Source organism: Natator depressus, chromosome 3, assembly GCF_965152275.1.
Source record: "Natator depressus isolate rNatDep1 chromosome 3, rNatDep2.hap1, whole genome shotgun sequence".
NCBI lineage: Eukaryota > Metazoa > Chordata > Testudines > Cheloniidae > Natator > Natator depressus.
This window is the reverse complement of record NC_134236.1, coordinates 146,190,941-146,208,858: the sequence shown is the minus strand read 5'-3', so window position 1 is coordinate 146,208,858 and position 17,918 is coordinate 146,190,941. Positions and strand designations below refer to the sequence as shown.

Sequence of the window (17,918 nt, the reverse complement as noted above, 5' to 3'; positions counted from 1 at the left end):
TGATGTGTAACATCTGCACCAATTGAGGATTAACTGATGTCTTTATAGCTTCTGTTTAGCAGAGACCACTTTGGAAATTCAAAAAGAAAAATGTTATCATACAAGGAGCTGAGACAGCAAACTTTGATAGGTGTCCTGTGGACAGAATTTGATTGATTAAGATAGGGGTTGTAAGAGGTTTTATACCAAATTGCAACAGAGTGCTGGAAATCAGCCACTGAACTAGCACTCTGGTCACTGTTTAAACCATTAGTCCCCCCCAGAGAGCCTGATTAAGGAAGTTCCTGATTACCAGATCAGATTGGGGCCAGGTAAATTATAAGCTAATTAGCCTATTGACAAGGAAATTGGATAAAAGAGCACCAGAAGGAAGTGCACAGTGGAGGAGAATCAAGAGAGAGAGAAAGGCTAGCTAGGCCTGATAAAGGGAGCTCTCTGTGTGGAGAGACCTTTTCCCACTTCTACCACCTGGGAATAAAAAAAAGGTAGTTATGCTGAATGTCTGTGTAAATAGTATGGCCACATGAGTATGTAAAAGGTGGTGAGACAAAGCACTGGGTGATATCTCCAAAAGGAAGATCAATGAACAATGTATGACAGCAAAAATGACAGGAGCAGGGCATGCCCTATCACACCAAGAGAAGTAGTAAAATTATAATCCCTTAGAGAGAGCCAAACACCTAACCTCACCCAAAAGGACACAACTGAGTCAAAAGGGATTTACAGAAGAAGGGAACAAGTATTTTGCTTGCCAGTTACTGAAAAGCCAGAGACCATACTTCCCTGACGTGAAGATATGGGAAGCCATACCAGAAAAGGAGGCATATAAGCAGCACGCAAGACCAATGTCAGACAACCAGGCAAACGAAGCAAGAGTCTGACTGTTGTATCAGACAAGGCCAAATTAAAAAACAGCTGAGACTAAAAACCAGATCTGAGAGATGGGGTTCTGCTGACAACTGTCTAATCATTATCTATTGTATCCTGTCTACCAGGAACCAGTCACGCCAAGAGAATTCCATTTGAAGTCTCTGATATCCTAACTCGCAACGTCTAAGAGAGAATAAAAACTAATTAACTTGGCAGTCCCATTTGCAGTGTCTCAGATGAGGAAAGGTAAATCTGATTTTTTTAAAAGCAGTCTAACATAGTTGCGAACCATTTGTCAGAATAAGTTGCTGACAAATGACGTAGTACCAACTTTTCAGTAAACATGAGAGATCATGGGCCACCTTCTTTGTGTTGTAACTCTGGCAGAGAAGTTGCCCCTATGTTTGAGTGTATGAAAGTCATTTAGATACAACAGTGAACATACCATACAATCATCAGAAAGAGAGAGAGGTTTCCACACCATTAATCAAATATTGTTTAATTTTAATTGACATATATATGTTTATGCTTATAAGGTCTGATCCTGGAAATTTTATGCATACAAACAGTCCCATTGAAGCAAAAACCCCATCCAATTAAGGCAGTGGTTCTCAGTCTTTCCAGACTACTATACCCCTTTCAGGAATCTGATTTGTCTCGCATACCTCAAGAGTCACCTCAATTAAAAACTATTTCCTTACAAAAATTAGATATAAATATACAAAAGTGCCACAGCACACGGTTACTGAAAAATTGCTTACTTTCTCATTTTTACCATATAATTATAAAATAAATTATTGGAAGATAAATATTGCACTTATATTTCAGTGTACTTTATGCCTGAGCCCTGCCACCTGGGGCTGAAACATGTAACTTATCTTTATAGGGCCCCCTGTGGCATGCGGCCCCAGGAAATTGTCCTGCTTGCCACCCCCTAACGCCAGCCCTGAACTTGTGACTCCCCGAACCTGAACTCGTGACTGTTCCACGAAGCCCATCGGGGTCATGACCCCCAGGTTGAGAAACAGTGAATAAGGCAAATATCTAGATGAGTTGACCTACCCCCAGTTGACCTCTGCGTACTCCTGATTGAGAACCACTGACTCAAGAGAACTACTCATGTGAGTAAGAAACACACACTCAGGTGAGAAACGGTTACATGACTGGATCCAGAGTTAACATTGAAAGAGTATATTGTCACATGCCACATTTAGTACTCTCCAGGCTGTAGTCAGTTAAATATTTCTACCTAAGTAACAGCAACATTTAACTTGTATAGCCCTTTTCTTCTATAGATCTTAATGTACCTTAGAAACTTTACTGAATTCATCCTTACATGACTAGTGTGAGGTAGGAAACTGAAAAATCCATATTTACAGATGGAAAAATCGAGGCTAGGAAAGTTTAAGGGACTTGCCAAATATCACACACTAATTTTGCAGCTGAGCTAGGAACAGAACTCAGATCTCGACTCTTAGGGCACGTCTACACTAATGCTTAAATCAATCTAACTTATGTCACTCAGGAGTGTGAAAAAGACACCCCCTGAGCGATGCAAATTACAGAGACCTAAGCGCTGTCCACACTGGCGCTATGTTGGCAGGAGACGCTCTCCCGTCAGCACATCGTCTCTTCACCAGACACAGTGCAACTGCGCCAATGTAGTGCTTTTAGTGTAGACCTGCCCTTAGTCATATGCATGTGTATTAATAAATTACAAAATAAGAACATGTCACAAAAGACCACGACAATATACATTCACATCCTACAACCATGAAAAACCCCTCAAACAAGCCAAAACGAGCCCACCAATACGAGCCGGACAAACCAAGGAGTCTCACAGCATGCTCTGATGTTCAACAAACATGAGTTTGTCAGATCAACGGGAGAGCGCCATCTCCTTGTTGAAGGCCCTCCACTGAGGATGCTCTGTCTCCAGCTTCCTCAGGTACAAATCTGGACATGGTTAGATTAAGTATCCTGGCTTATCTCACCTGCTCACAAGTGATCTGAAAGAAACACAAGACCTAAACCCTAAGGGACTTTACAGGATCAAACCAATACATATTGAATATACTGAACACTTTAGCTAAGGAGCAGCTGCTCAAGCTAGGCAATTCAGAACTCATCTGGATCAACTCCTCTAAAAGCGTAATGGAAAAGGAACAAAGTTGGAGCAACCCGCCCCACCCAATAACTCAAAGAGCTCTCTCTCTGCTTCCTGATCTCAACAAACTCAAGTTTTGGCAGCCACCTAAGAGTGGTAGTCGTCCTTGGAGACATGGCTGGCAAAGGATGCATCAAATAATTTCTTGTCTCAGTGTTGGTGCAAGCCAAAGATTAATGTGAGACTTCCTATATAATCCTTTTTAGGCCAATGAGAGAGCCACCCAAAATGAGAGAGATCACAGCAGCATGGCACATAGAGAAGAAGGCTATCAAGGAGGGAGGGAGAGAAAAAACGAACAACCCACTCTCAGACTGGAACCACAAGCATTCCATATGCCTACGCATTTTGGAAATAAACTGCCATAAATGCAAAGTAGAGAAATCCGTGTCATGTTGATGGAAGGCAGAAGGAAGTCTGGGGTTTTTTTTTGGCAGGGTGTTAATTAATGGGAGACTTGTGCAACAGAGCAGTCCATCTAGTTGTGTGGATACAGAATCAAGGAGCAGCCTCCGCAATACAAGGCCTTCAGGAGGAATTAGGCCATTTTTTAATTATTACGGTTGTGCTTGTACCTGGCATGAGATAGCTGTGGCTAGAGTGGAAACAGTGCACCAAACATACCAGCCAGCAACTGTAGAAAATAATTTGGATTAAAAAAAACACTATCTATATTTTGCCAAAACTTTAGAATGACAAAATGTGATAACGCACACTGGCTCAGAGTGCTAATCACCACTTAAAAGACAAATAAGAGAGAGCAGCTATAATAAGTGAATATTAAGAAAGAAATTACCTTCACAGACTGGACAGCACTCTCCTTCTGGCACATAGTACCTGTCACAGTGCAGCTCACCACACTGGGCTGAGAAACAAATCGAGACACCACCTTGACATCGACAGAAACGACAGGCATCCATTCGAAACATGTCTCCATCATAATACTCCACACTGTTAAATATGCAAGCTGGCTTCACTTCTGAAAGAAATAAAAAGAAAAAAAGTGGATTTTGTAGTTTTAAATAATTTTATAAACAAAGAAGAATTCTCTCTCATAAGAATATCTGCCCCTAGCAAAAATACCAAAAATCCCTGATGAAAGGCTGCGCTGAAAAAAGGAAATTACTATCTTAAAGTAATTTTAAAATGTGAATTCCAAATATGGCCATCCATTTATTCTTATTACGTTACAATGAAAAAGCACCCATTCAAAGGTTTTGAAGCTCTTGAGAACCCTTTTAAAAAACAAGCATATGCCCAACAATTATCCAAAGACCAAAAATACCAGCAACTACATTTAATTTAACCTTGCCCGCAGCAGAATCTCCACGAGAACCAATGCCACTACTACCCATCACTCAACTCATTATAGGCTAGGGAGAAAAGATGAGCTCTGCAGTCCACTATGAAGTTTAACAAACTCATGCTGCCGGTGACACAAAGTGATACAGAGACAGTGAGAGAAAGTGTCTTTTTTTTAAACAAAGCTTTGTATTTTTTTCCCAAAGCAATTATTTTTCCCTAGAGTTTGTGATCTTTCAAATACATAATATATTCGAGGGTCTGTTTCTTCAGTGGGAAGACAGTTAAATACTATTCAAAAACATTCCCAGGGCAGCAAGATTATATATAAACATAATTCTGCACCTTTACAATTTGAGTATTGACTAGAATTAAAATTTACTTATCCCTCTACAATGGTGTTGATCAGTTTTTTCTAGTCTTGCTTAGTTACAAGTTATCAGTACTACCACCTCTCATGATTTTAATCACAACTCTGCTTATGAAAACATGAAAGGCTGCCAACTGACAAATTTTCCTTTATTTAAAATGACCACCATTTCCCATTACTGTCAACAAGTTGGCTGCTTTTTCCTTGCAGTCTATCTGCATGTGGAAGTGAGGCTGCACATAATAAAGTTGGCTGCCACCTCCCACTGTTTTCAATGAGATTGACGCCATGCTCACAGCCAAAATTGCTGCCACTTTATGGTTCAGGGGCTGGACAGGACACAGGCCTGTGTGGAGCATCAGGGACACTATGAATGGTGGGTCAGAAGACTGAGGGGGAACAAGAGGTAGATTTAAAGGTTGCAGGGAGGCTGAGGGGTCCAAGGATAGTGATGGGATGGGAGATAGAGGGGATAAAATGACAGTTCCCCCAGCTGGGGAGAGGCGCATGGTAGGCAAGGGGAATCTCTCTGAGCAGCCAGGGGAAGGAAGTGCTATTGGACTTTAATTTGCAACACCTGATCCATAATGTTGTTTAATTTTAGATACCATGTAGAAATTTCTAAAATGTATGAGCTGTAACATTCCTTTCTATCAGAGACCTGCCCTAAGTTAGTTTCCCAGTATAACTTGCAGCCTAAGTTTACAGGTGGATGGATATAAAAATACAAATTAACTAACAACTTCTAAAAACTTTGCTAAAATATAGTTTTTCTATATGTGTGACTGTATGGTGTAATACCACAATATGAATGGTGATAATCTGAAATGACCCACTAATTCATGAATAATGCTGTGATCCCAAAGTCATATAAACAAAACCACTGCACCACTTTACATTATCACATATTCTGTATGTGCCATACATGTTACAGTAGAACTTTTTAATTAACATTTTAGAGAGTTTTTAAAAACTGGGACTATTTCATGAAGAGGGTGCATATCTAGCAACCACTATCACTTCATTCTTAGTTGAAGGCATATGTCTTTAGCTCGTCAAACTGGTTCACAGTCTTGGGGTCCTTCAGCATTCCTCACGTCTTCTGGACACACCACACACACACACACTCTTCTATCTATAATTTCCCCATCTTACCATACATGAACCTGGATAGAATGATGTACAGCTTCATTATCTACAAGATGTACTATTTCAATTTAACATATATAAAGCACTAGTAGATGGAAGCCCATACTATCACATGGGTGTGGCATTTGGGCCAAGTAATCCATAATCTGTAGTCTCTCCTTCATCCAACCAATTAAATTGTTGCATGCAACTTCGCTATACAGTAATGGTGGCAATTCATTGTGTTACTTCTGATGTAACAATGGTTTAGAGCTCTTGGGATGGCAAATATAAATGCCTTACCGTAGCTGTACACTGCATTGGTGTAATTTGCTAAGTCAAAATAGCTGAGAACTTAAAACAACGGATGGTAACAGATCATGAATCCCAGTGATTCTTGAACCTTGTGATATTCTAAACAAAAAGAGCTCTCAACCATACTTGTAGCTGTTTCCATCGCTTCACATTGACTCAGACATTCTAGGCTGCAGTGACACAGACAGGTGACAATCCTGGAATCCTAAATAGGTAATCACGTCAAGTTTTAAAAGGGCTTCAATTAGTCCAGAATACAGCAAGCACATCTCCTTAGCCACCAAGATCACATCACCCAGCTTTGTTCACAAGACTGCCCCCTGGGACAAACTGAAGGTAAGTTTTGGCCCAAGATTTTGTTGGCTGTGAGATGATTGTTAGAACTTGTGTGTGTGTGTGTGCATGCGTGTGTATCATATAATTAAATTAAAATTTAGAATTAGCAGGTTTTTGTAGAAAGCAGTAAAATTAACGAAACATCTTAAATTGTGAGGTTAGAGATTTTTTTCCCTTCGTGCGTCTCTAACATTAAGATAAGTTTTCTTTAAGATTTTACTGCATTTCAATGACATTTTTAAATATCCCCAACTCAGGTGTCTATGTTCAACTCCAATCTCAAGGTATGCAGTAGGACTGCTACTGTGAAACTTGGAGGTTGAAGCTGGTTCTCTCTTAGCAATTCTGATGTTTAATTTATATAGGTCTGTTTCTCTGTCTTTAAGGCATATTATAAAAAACAGAGAAAGGGAGAGACCAGAAGAGGAAATGCCATAAGAGCTATTGTGTCCAGGAAACTAGCTATGACCTCATTAGAAAGCGATTCACATAAAGATTTGTGAAATATTACAATTGTATGTACCCTGAGTTGTTAGTTTAAAAACAAAAGGAGTACTTGTGGCACCTTAGAGACTAACAAATTTATTTGAGCATTTAAAAACAGTTTCTTAAAAAGGAGAAAGTGCTAATAAAAAAGGTCTTTAATCCATTTGTTCATTATTTCACTGATTTTGAGTGTAGCCCTGAATCTATGCCTGACTAGGACAGCAGAGAAATTCCCTGTCGAGAATGTCTACTTACTGTTAAAAGGCAAAAAAAAATAAAACTATATCAAACAACAATAATTGTAATCTTGAAAAAGATAGTAAATGTCCTTAATGAAAAAAAATTGGAATAAATATCTCACTATGAATCTGCATCTTTGCATCATCAGGATTTGACAGGATTTATGCGTATATAATTCTCAAGGCTCTGAGTTTGCCATAATATGTTTATCATGAAGTAATTAAGATGGAGAGACAGAATGATTTGAATAGGGCAAGCATTTTCTTTAAATTAAAAATGTACTTAAAATATTCAGTTTCAAATATATCACTGTGCCCTTCACTGCCATGATACCTCAGCCACAATGAGGTGGCAACAGCATCTATTATGAGTTGCATTACCATAATACCTACGAGTCGTAGTCATGGATCAGGACCCCAGAGCATGGGGTCCTTCATGAACTTATCTAATTCTTTTTTGAACTCAGTTATAATGTTGGCCTTTACAACAATCTCTGGCAATGAGTTCCACAGGTAGACAGAGTTGTGTGAAGAAGTACTTCCTAATCTTAGTTTTAAACCTCCTGCCTATTATTTCACCCCTATTTCTTTGGGTGCTCCCTGGTTTTTGTGTTATGAGAAAGGGTAAACAACACTTCCTAATTCACTGTCTCCACACCATTCATGATTTTCTAGATGTAGATCATATCCCCACTTAGTCATCTCTTTTCCAGGCTGAACAGTCCCAGTATTTTGAAAATCTCTTCATATGGAGGCTGTTCCATACCCCTAATAATTTTTGCTGCCCTTCTCTGTACTTTTCCAATTTTAATGTATCTTTTTTGAGATGGGGCAACCAGAACTGCACACAGTATTCAAGCTGTGGGTGTACCATGGATTTATATAGTGGCATTATCATATTTCCTGTCTTATTATCTAGCCCTTTCGTAATGGTTCTTAACATTGTTAGCTTTTTGACTGCCGCTGCACATGGAGCAGGTGTTTTCAGAGAATTAACCACAATGACTCCAACATCTTTCTTGAGTTGTAACAGCTAATTTAGACCCTATTATTTTGTACATATAGGTGGGATGTTTTCCACTATGCATTACTTTGCACTTATCAATACCGAATTTCATCTGCCTTTTTGTTGCCCAGTCACCCAGTCTTGCGAGATCCCTTTGTAACTCTTTCAGGTCAGCTTCGGAGTTAACAATCTTGAGTAATTTCGAATTATCTGCAAATTTTGCCATCTCACTGTTCACCCCTTTTTTCAGATCATTTATGAATATGCTGAACAGCACAGATCCTTGAAGGACCCTGCTATTTACCTCACTCCATTGTGAAAAGTGACCATTTATCCCTACCATTAATACAGTATACTTGGACTTTCAGAAAGCCTTTTTTTAAAAATCAGCACTATATTAGCTATCCTCCAGTTGTCTGGTACAGAGGTTGATTTAAGCAACAGGTTACATATCACAGTTAGTAGTTCTGCAATTTCATATTTGGGTTCCTTCAGAATTCCTGGGTGAATACCATCTGGTCCTGGTAACTTATTGTTTAATTTATGAATTTGTTCCAAAACCACCTCTAATGACACCACAATCTGGGGCAGTTCCTCAGATATTTCACCAAAAAACAAATGGCTCACATGTGGGAATCTCCCGACATCCTCTGCAGTGAAGACCGATGCAAATTCATTTAGCTTCTCCACAACAGCCTTGTATTCCCTGAGTGCTTCTTTAGCAGATTGATCGTCCAGGGGCCACACTAATTGGCAGACTTCCTCCTTCTGAGATACTTACAAAAACTAACAGCAACATTTTTTTAGTCTTTTGATGATTGCTCTTTAAATTCTTTTTTGCCCTGCCTCATCATACTTATATACTTAAGTTCCTGGTGTTTATGCCCCTTCCTATATTTTCTTCACTAGAATCTGACTTTCAGTTTTTAAAGGATGTCTTTTTGTCTCCAACTGCCTCTTATTCTATTGTTTAGCCATGGTGGGTATTTTTTTTTTTTTGGTCCCATCACTGGGCGTTTTTTTAATTAGGGGTTTACACTTAGTTTGAGCCTGTATTATGGTACATTTAAATAGCTTCCATGAAGCTTGTAGGTATTCACTCATAGAATCACAGAATATCAGGGTTGGAAGGGACCTCAGGAAGTCATCTAGTACAAGCCCCTGCTCAAAACAGGATCAATCCCCAACTAAATCATCCCAGCCAGGGCTTTATCAAGCCTGACCTTAAAAATCTCTAAGGAAGAAGATTCCACCACCTCCCTAGGTAACGCATTCCAGTGCTTCACCACCCTCCTAGTGAAAAAGTTTTTCCTAATATCCAACCTAAACCTCCCCCACTGCAACTTGAGACCATTACTCCTCGTTCTGTCATCTGCTACCACTGAGAACAGTCTAGATCCATCATCTTTGGAACCCCCTTTTAGGTAGTTGAAAGCAGCTATCAAATCCCCCCTCATTCTTCTCTTCTGCAGACCAAACAATCCCAGTTCCCTCAGCCTCTCCTCATAAGTCATGTGCTCCAGTCCCCTAATCATTTTATGTTGCCCTCCGCTGGACATTTTCCAATTTTTCCACATCCTTCTTGTAGTGTGGGGCCCAAAACTGGACACAGTACTCCAGTTGAAGCCTCACCAATGTCGAATAGAGGTGAATGATCACGTCCCTCGATCTGCTGGCAATGCCCCTACTTATACAGCCCAAAATGCCATGGGCCTTCTTGGCAACAAGGGCACACTGTTGACTCATATCCAGCTTCTCATCCACTGTAATCCTAGGTCCTTTTCTGCAGAACTGCTGCCTAGTCGTTCGGTCCCTAGTCTGTAGCAGTGCATGGGATTCTTCCATCCTAAGCACAGGACACTGCACTTGTGTTTGCTGAACCTCATCAGATTTCTTTTGGCCCAATCCTCTAATTTGTCTAGGTCCCTCTGTAACCTATCCCGACCCTCCAGTGTATCTACCTCTCCTCCGAGTTTAATGTCATCTGCAAACTTGCTGAGGATGCAATCCACATCATCCTCCAGATCATTTATGAAGATATTGAACAAAACCAGCCCCAGGACCGACCCTTGGGGCACTCCGCTTGATACCAGCTGCCAACTAGACATGGAGCCATTGATCACTACCTGTTGAGCTCAACGATCTAGCCAGCTTTCTATCCACCTTATAGTCCATTCATCCAGCCCATACTTCTTTAACTTGCTGGCAAGAATACTGCGGGAGACTGTATCAAAAGCTTTGCTAAAATCAAGGAACACGTCCTCCACTGCTTTCTCTTCATCCACAGAGCCAGTTACCTCGTCATAGAAGGCAATTAGATTAGTCAGGCATGACTTGCCCTTGGTGAATCCATGCTGACTGCTCCTGATCACTTTCCTCTCCGTTAAGTGCTTCAGAATTGATTCCTTGAGGACCTGCTCCATGATTTTTCCAGGGACTGAGGTAGGGCTGACTGACCTGTAGTTCCCCAGATCCTCCTCCTTCCCTTTTCTAAAGATGGGCACTACATTAGCCTTTTTTGAGTCATCCAGGACCTCCCCCAATCGTCATGAGTTTTCAAAGATAATGGCTCTGCAATCACATGCGCCAACTTCTTTAGCACCCTCGGATGCAGCGCATCCAGTCCCATGGACTTGTGCTCGTCCAGCTTTTCTAAATACTCCCGAACCACTTTTCTCCGCAGAGGGCTGCTCACCTCCTCCCCATGTTGTGCTGCTCAGTGCTGTAGTCTGGGTGCTGACCTTGTTCGCGAAGACAGAGGCAAAAAAAGCACTGAATACATTAGCTTTTCCCAGATCCTCTGTCACTAGGTTGCCTCCCTCATTCAGTAAGGGGCCCACACTTTCCTTGACTTTCTTCTTGTTGCTAACATACCTGAAGAAACCCTTCCTGTTACTCTTAACATCTCTTGCTAGCTGCAACTCCAAGTGTGATTTGGCCTTCCTGATTTCACTCCTGCATGCCTGAGCAATACTTTTATACTCTTGTGACTATTCCTTTTCATTTCCATTTAACTAGCTCTCTCCTTTTGTGTACTTTCCCTTTTTGAATTAAATGCTATTGTGGTGGGTTCTTAGGTATTTTCCCCCCACAAGGATGTTAAATTTAATTACATTATGGGTGCTATTACTGAGTGGTTCAGCTATATTCACCTTGTGGAGCAGATCCTGTGCTCCATGTAGGACTAAACCAAGAATGGTCTCTCCCCTTGTGAGTAGCAGGACTTGCTGCTCCAACAAGCAGCCATTCATTGTCTAAAAATTATATCTCTGCATGTACTTGGTCAATCTGAGGATAATTAAAAACCCCCATTATAATTGGGTATTCTGTTTTGTAGCCTCTCTAATCTTCCTGAGCATTTCACAATACCATCACCATCCCAATCAGGTAGTGGGCAGTTTATTCCTAGTACTATATTCTTATTATTCAAGCATGGAATTTCTTTCCATAGAGATTCTGTAGTACAATTTGATGGCAGTTAAAGTCATGTTTGCAGGTAACAGCACCTACATATAGGTGCTGAGGAGAAGAGGAGGGGGGATTTTTTCTCTCCCTTTTTAATAATATAGGGAAGGCCAAAACATGCTTATATTGGGAGGGCAAGGAATCTGATGAGAATGAGATGTTGAGAAGGGTGAAAGGGGGGGTGAGAGAAAGGTTGTGGGAGATTAGAAAGCAAGAGGGGATGGCATCACTTGGGCAGGAGGAGGAGAACAGCAAGAAGAAATAGTGAGTAGAGAGTAAAAAGAAAAAGGGGAAAGTGGAGGAAGGTGGTCACACTAAATCTTGCTGATTTTTTTGCTTTGAAGAAATCAGCAAGATGCTATGCAGAAAGGGAGTAGGGGACAGGAGGGGGGGGCTTGAGGAGGGAATCAAAGTAGTAAAGAGTTAGCTGTGTTTGTGAGTGTAGGACTTGAAAAGGGAGTAGAAGTAGAGCTGTTTGGCTGAGAAGATGACAGAATTAAAGAAGGACAGAGTTAGGTGGTACTGGAGAAAGTGAGCAAGGTCACTGGACTTCTGCCAGAAACACTCAGCATCACAGTAAAAAGAGTTGGATGTTGGGGGGAGGTTTGAGCATTGGCCTGCTAAACCCAGGGTTGTGAGCTCAACCCTTGAGGGGGCCATTTAGGGATATTGGGGATTGGTCCTGCTTTGAGCAACGAGTTTGGACTAGATAACCTCCTGAGGTCCCTTCCAACCCTGATATTCTATGATAAGCCAGCACTGGGGACTGGATGGATGGACCTTGTGATAGAAAGCAAAAGGGTGTGTAGAGGAGATGATCAACAGCTGAATTGCGGGAGGAGAAAGAAGTGGGAAAAGGAGAGAGAGGGCTAAGAGCAGAAGAGAATTTGTGGATGCTGATAATTTGAAAGTCATGGAAGGAACAGGTGGCAAAGTGAGGAAAAGAGGGCCAATGAGCAAAGTTGAAGGAGACAAGGTGGTGGTCAAAGGGAAACCAGTGACGGAGAGATAAGAGAGGAATCAGAACTTGGTGAAGACAAAATGAGCAACCATTTTAGGAAGTGGGAGGGTTGATCCATATTTGCAGGTGAAGTAAGGAGGTGAGAGCAAGAAGGCAGGGAGCTAGGGGATAAGATGGGATATCAGTGTAGAAAGAAAAATAATCAAGGAGGATGGGGGTGGGATTGCGATGTGAGGAAGACAGTGCTCCAAGAGGTGAAGTCAAAGAGGAAGGTGGAAAACAGAAGAGTCAAGTGGTCAACAGATAACATGGAGGGGGAGAAGAGAAAAGTCAGATGAGGTATTCAAAGAAAGAGAGTAAGTGGAAGAGGAGGGATGGACTAGAAGTGGCAAGATCAGGAGAAAAAAGCCTACTGCCTTCACTGTGATCTTTGGAAGTAACTCTAGAGCAGGGGAAGTGGGAGAAGGTGAGACCACTGCACAAGAGAATGATGGCAGCAGCAGCAACTGTGTCAGAAGGGAAAATTCAGGCCTCAGAGACTAAAGTGGAGAGGGTGGGAGATGAAATGATCATGTTTTTCTCACTTTTTAAAAGAAAATAGGTGGAATGAGGATTACAGACGGTACAAGATTTAGGGAGGAGGCAGGTATGATGGTAGAGGAGGAGAGGCTCTGTTAATACACATTCCCTTTTTAACTGAGCTACTTCTTTAATCCCTCTCATTTGTGGTATTTTCTCAACTCAGGAAATGTGCAAAGTTAGATGGTGTGAATAACTATCTGGATGAATTTTGGGCCTGATTCAATTCCCATGGATGTCAATGCGCATCTTTGCATTGATTTTATAGGGGGTTGGATCAGGCCCTGAAAGAGAAGTGAGCTCTTGAGAATCTCCTACTACAGGCAGAATTGATTTAGAAGCCAGAGCCACTCAGTGGAAAGGAAAAACCCTGACTATGAAAAGTGTTTGCAGTTTTCTTTTGCAGACTCTGACTGCAAAGAGGATTTTGAATTGCCTTTTGAACCTCGGCTGCCTTTTTTCATTTAATTTAGCAGACTATCTGCAGGAAGTTCTTTTTTCCTTCAATTATTTGTACCACATACTTCTGGGTTTGTTTCCTACTTGGCCTTGCCTTACCTAACCTGCTGCAGTTGTTGTCTATGATATGAGTAGCACTCCATATTAGGAGCAACTGTATTCCACATTAATTAAACATTCATGTAAATGGTCAGTGTCAGTCATTACCTTGTTTTGAGCAGTAGGCTGCACCAGCCCACAATGAGATCTGAATTACTGCGATTTCTCAAGCTGCCCTTAGCTGATGGCTGTCTTTGATTAAGGCCATGGAAAAGATTAGAGATGCATTTAGTTTGCAATCCATATCCTCACTAGGCAGTCATTTTCCACAGTAACTCTAGCTATACGAGGAGTTTCAGTGTCTGTTTATAGACAAGTTTTGGCACTTTCTGTAGCAGTATCAATGGGCTCCCAGCCAGCAGAAGGGAAGTGAAACTCAAGACAGCTGTCTGTTGTTAAAATGATTAAAGGTTACAGGATCCCAACAACCTCCAATGACAGAATTCCTTCACTATGCAGCAGGATAGATCATATCAGACTCCTGGAAGAAACTGCTGCAATTAATATGAACCTTAATTAAAATGAAAAGGAAGGAAGCTGATTAACTTAAAATTAGGGCTGTCGATTAATCGCAGTTAATTCACACACTTAACTCAGAAAAATTAACTGTGATTAATCGCACTGTTAAACAATAGAATACCAACTGAAATTTACAAAATATTTTTGGATGTTTTTCTACATTTTCAAATATATTTATTTCATTTAAAACACAGAATACCAAATGTACAGTGCTCACTTTATATTCATTTTTATTTCAAATATTTGCACTGTAAAAAACAAAAGAAATAGTATTTTTCAATTAATCTCATACAAGTACAATAGTGCAATCTCTATCATAAAAGTGTAACTTACAAATGTAGATTTTTTTTGTTACATAACTTAACTCAAAAACAAAACAATGTAAAACTTTAGCGCCTACAAGTCCACTCAGTCCTACTTCTTGTTCAGCCAATTGCTAAGACAAACAAGTTTGTTTACATTTACGGGACATACTGCTGCGTGCTTCTTATTTACAATGTCACCTGAAAGTGACAACAGGCATTAGCATGGCACTTTTGTAGTTGGCACTGTAAGGTATTTATGTGTCAGATATGCTAAACATTCATATGCCCCTTCATTCTAAAGACACCATTCTGGAGGACATGCTTCCATGCTGATGTTTGTTAAAAAAACAGTGCGTTAATTAAATTTGTGACTGAACTCGTTGGGGGAGAATTGTATGTCCCCTGCTCTGTTTTACCTGCATTCTGCCATATATTTCATGTTATAGCAGTCTCAGATGATGACCCAGCACATATTGTTTGATTTACGAACACTGTCACTGCAGATTTGACAAAATGCAAAGAAGGTATCAATGTCAGATTTCTAAAAATAGCTATAGCACTCAACCCAAGGTTTAAGAATCTGAAGTGCTGTCCAAAATCTGAGAGGGACGAGGTGTGGAGCATGCTTTCAGAAGTCTTAAAGAGCAACATTCATATGCGAAAACTACAGAACCCAAACCACCAAAAAAAGAAAATCAACCTTCTGCTGGTGGTATCTGACTCAGATGATGAAAATGAACATGTATCGGTCCGCTCTGCTTTGGATCGTTATTGAGGAGAACCCGTGTCACGGTTCCTTCCCCACTCTGAACTCTAGGGTACAGATGTGGGGACCTGCATGAAAGATCCCCTAAGCTTATTCTTACCAGCTTAGGTTAAAAACTTGCCCAAGGTACAAACTTTGCTTTGTCCTTGAACCCTGTGCTGCCACCACCAAGCGTTTTAAACAAACATCAGGAAAAGAGCCCACTTGGAGACGTCTTCCCCCAAAATATCCCTCCAAGCCCTACACCCCCTTTCCTGGGGAAGGCTTGATAAAAATCCTCACCAATTTGTACAGGTGAACACAGACCGAAACCCTTGGATCTTAAGAACAATGAAAAATCTATCAGGTTCTTAAAAGAAGAATTTTAATTAAAGAAAAGATAAAAGAATCACCTCTGTAAACTCAGGATGGTAAATACCTTACAGGGTATTCAGATTCAAAACATAGAGAATCCCTCTAGGCAAAACTTTAAGTTACAAAAAGACACAAAAACAGGAATATACATTCCATTCAGCACAGTGTATTTTACCAGCCATTAAACAAAAGGTTTCAGAGTAACAGCCGTGTTAGTCTGTATTCGCAAAAAGAAAAGGAGTACTTGTGGCACCTTAGAGACTAACCAATTTATTTGAGCATAAGCTTTCATGAGCTACAGCTCACTTCATCGGATGCAAACAACATCTTCTGTATTTTCCACAGTATGCATCCAATGAAGTGAGCTGTAGCTCACGAAAGCTTATGCTCAAATAAATTGGTTAGTCTCTAAGGTGCCACAAGTACTCCTTTTCTTTTTTCATTAAACAAAAGGAAATCTAACGCATTTCTAGCTAGATTACTTATTAACAGAAGTTCTGAGACTGCATTCCTGATCTGTTCCCGGCAAAAGCATCACACAGTCAGACAGACCCTTTGTTTCCCCCCACTCCAGATTTGAAAGTATCTTGTCTCCTCATTGGTCATTTTGGTCAGGTGCCAGCGAGGTTATCTTAGCTTCTTAACCCTTTACAGGTGAAAGGGTTTTGCCTCTGGCCAGGAGGGATTTTATAGCACTGTAAACAGAAAGGTGGTTACCCTTCCCTTTATTTTTATGACAACCCGTCATCAGCATGGATGCATAACTTCTGGAATGGTAGTTGAAGCATGATGGGACATATGAATCTTTAGTACATCTGGCACGTAACTATCTTGCAATACTGTCTGAGCGATTGGCTGAAGTAGGACTGAGTGGACTTGTAGGCTCTAAAGTTTTACGTTTTATTTTTGAATGCAGTTATTTTTTGTACATAATTTGACATTTGTAAGTTCAACTTTTATGATAAAGAGATTGCACTACTTATATTAGGTGAATTGAAAATATTATTTATTTTGTTTTTTACAGTGCAAATATTTGTAATAAAAAATAAAGTGAGCAGTGTATATTTGGTATTCTGTGTTGTAATTGAAAATCAATATATTTGAAAATGTAGAAAACATCCAAAATATTTAAATAAATTGTATTCTATTATTAACAGTTCAATTAATCATGCAATTAATCACGATTAATTTTTTTAATTGCTTGACAACCCTACTTAAAATTGTATGTTGGTATAAACAATAGTACTGAAAAGCATACAGTGTGTTCTTTGTATGTACAACTACTCTGCTATTCAGTGAGTGAAGAAACATGAACGTGATATATGCTTGGGGCATTAGCCCTTAGCAATTTTGAAGATCATAATACTATATGTTTTAGTTGACTTGCAAGCATATCCACACAAATAAAAAGCTATGTGGAATACAGACTACTGCGTTATCACTGTTGGTCATACTGTATACTCCCTATGATGACAATTGTTGAAGCTACCTGTAAGTCATTTAGTTCTGTATCTGCTAAAGATTTATCCACAAAAATGAAACAAAGGCTTGGACTAAAACAAAACTGTAATTTACAGATGCAATATTACTGTTACTGCTAATAAAAATGTATTAAGCACCATAAATGTATGGTGCTTTACACAGATATTAAAGAAACAGCCCCTAACCTATCCTGAGGGATTTACAGTGTAAAGAGAGTTGAAAAATGAAGAATTATGGGAAAAATAGAATCTGTCAAAGGGAATGGAAGAGAGGAAGGGGAACTTAGAACTAAGATTTGGTGTTCTACCATTTACATATAGTATTTTATAACAAAATGGCTTCTTCCCCTCTTTACTTCTTGTTTTGCATACTGCCAAGTTGGTACTGGGGGAAGCCTATGTCATCACGCTAGAGTCCCTAACTTAATATCCTGATCTCTGCATATTCCAAATATTGCTTTTCTATATCTTTTACAGTAGCAAAGGCTTTATACAGTGGTCCCTGTGAAAGTATTTACAGTTTCGCCTCTTGCCTAGTTTATGGTACCATGGTATTTACACCATTCCTTACACTTAGAAAAGAGTAAGCTAATTACTTACAAACATTAAGTATAACTATTTTAACGGAAACCACTGTAGTTAGACTTAGAATTCACCATGTAGTGCAGGTGAATTTTATCAAACACTGAACGCTAGTAAAAACAAAAACAA

At 40.0% G+C, this 17,918-nt stretch overlaps 1 protein-coding gene across 6 annotated transcripts in view; it reads right to left on the bottom strand.

The window, feature by feature from the left end:
* The window catches only part of CRIM1 (cysteine rich transmembrane BMP regulator 1), a 305,273-nt gene that overhangs the window by 129,368 nt on the left and 157,987 nt on the right, over positions 1–17,918 (bottom strand). For all 6 annotated transcript variants that reach the window (XM_074948988.1, XM_074948986.1, XM_074948983.1 and 3 more), the window contains one exon: positions 3,834–4,016. In XM_074948988.1, coding sequence (XP_074805089.1) covers positions 3,834–4,016 — 183 coding nt within the window. The remainder of the gene's footprint in view (positions 1–3,833; positions 4,017–17,918) is intronic.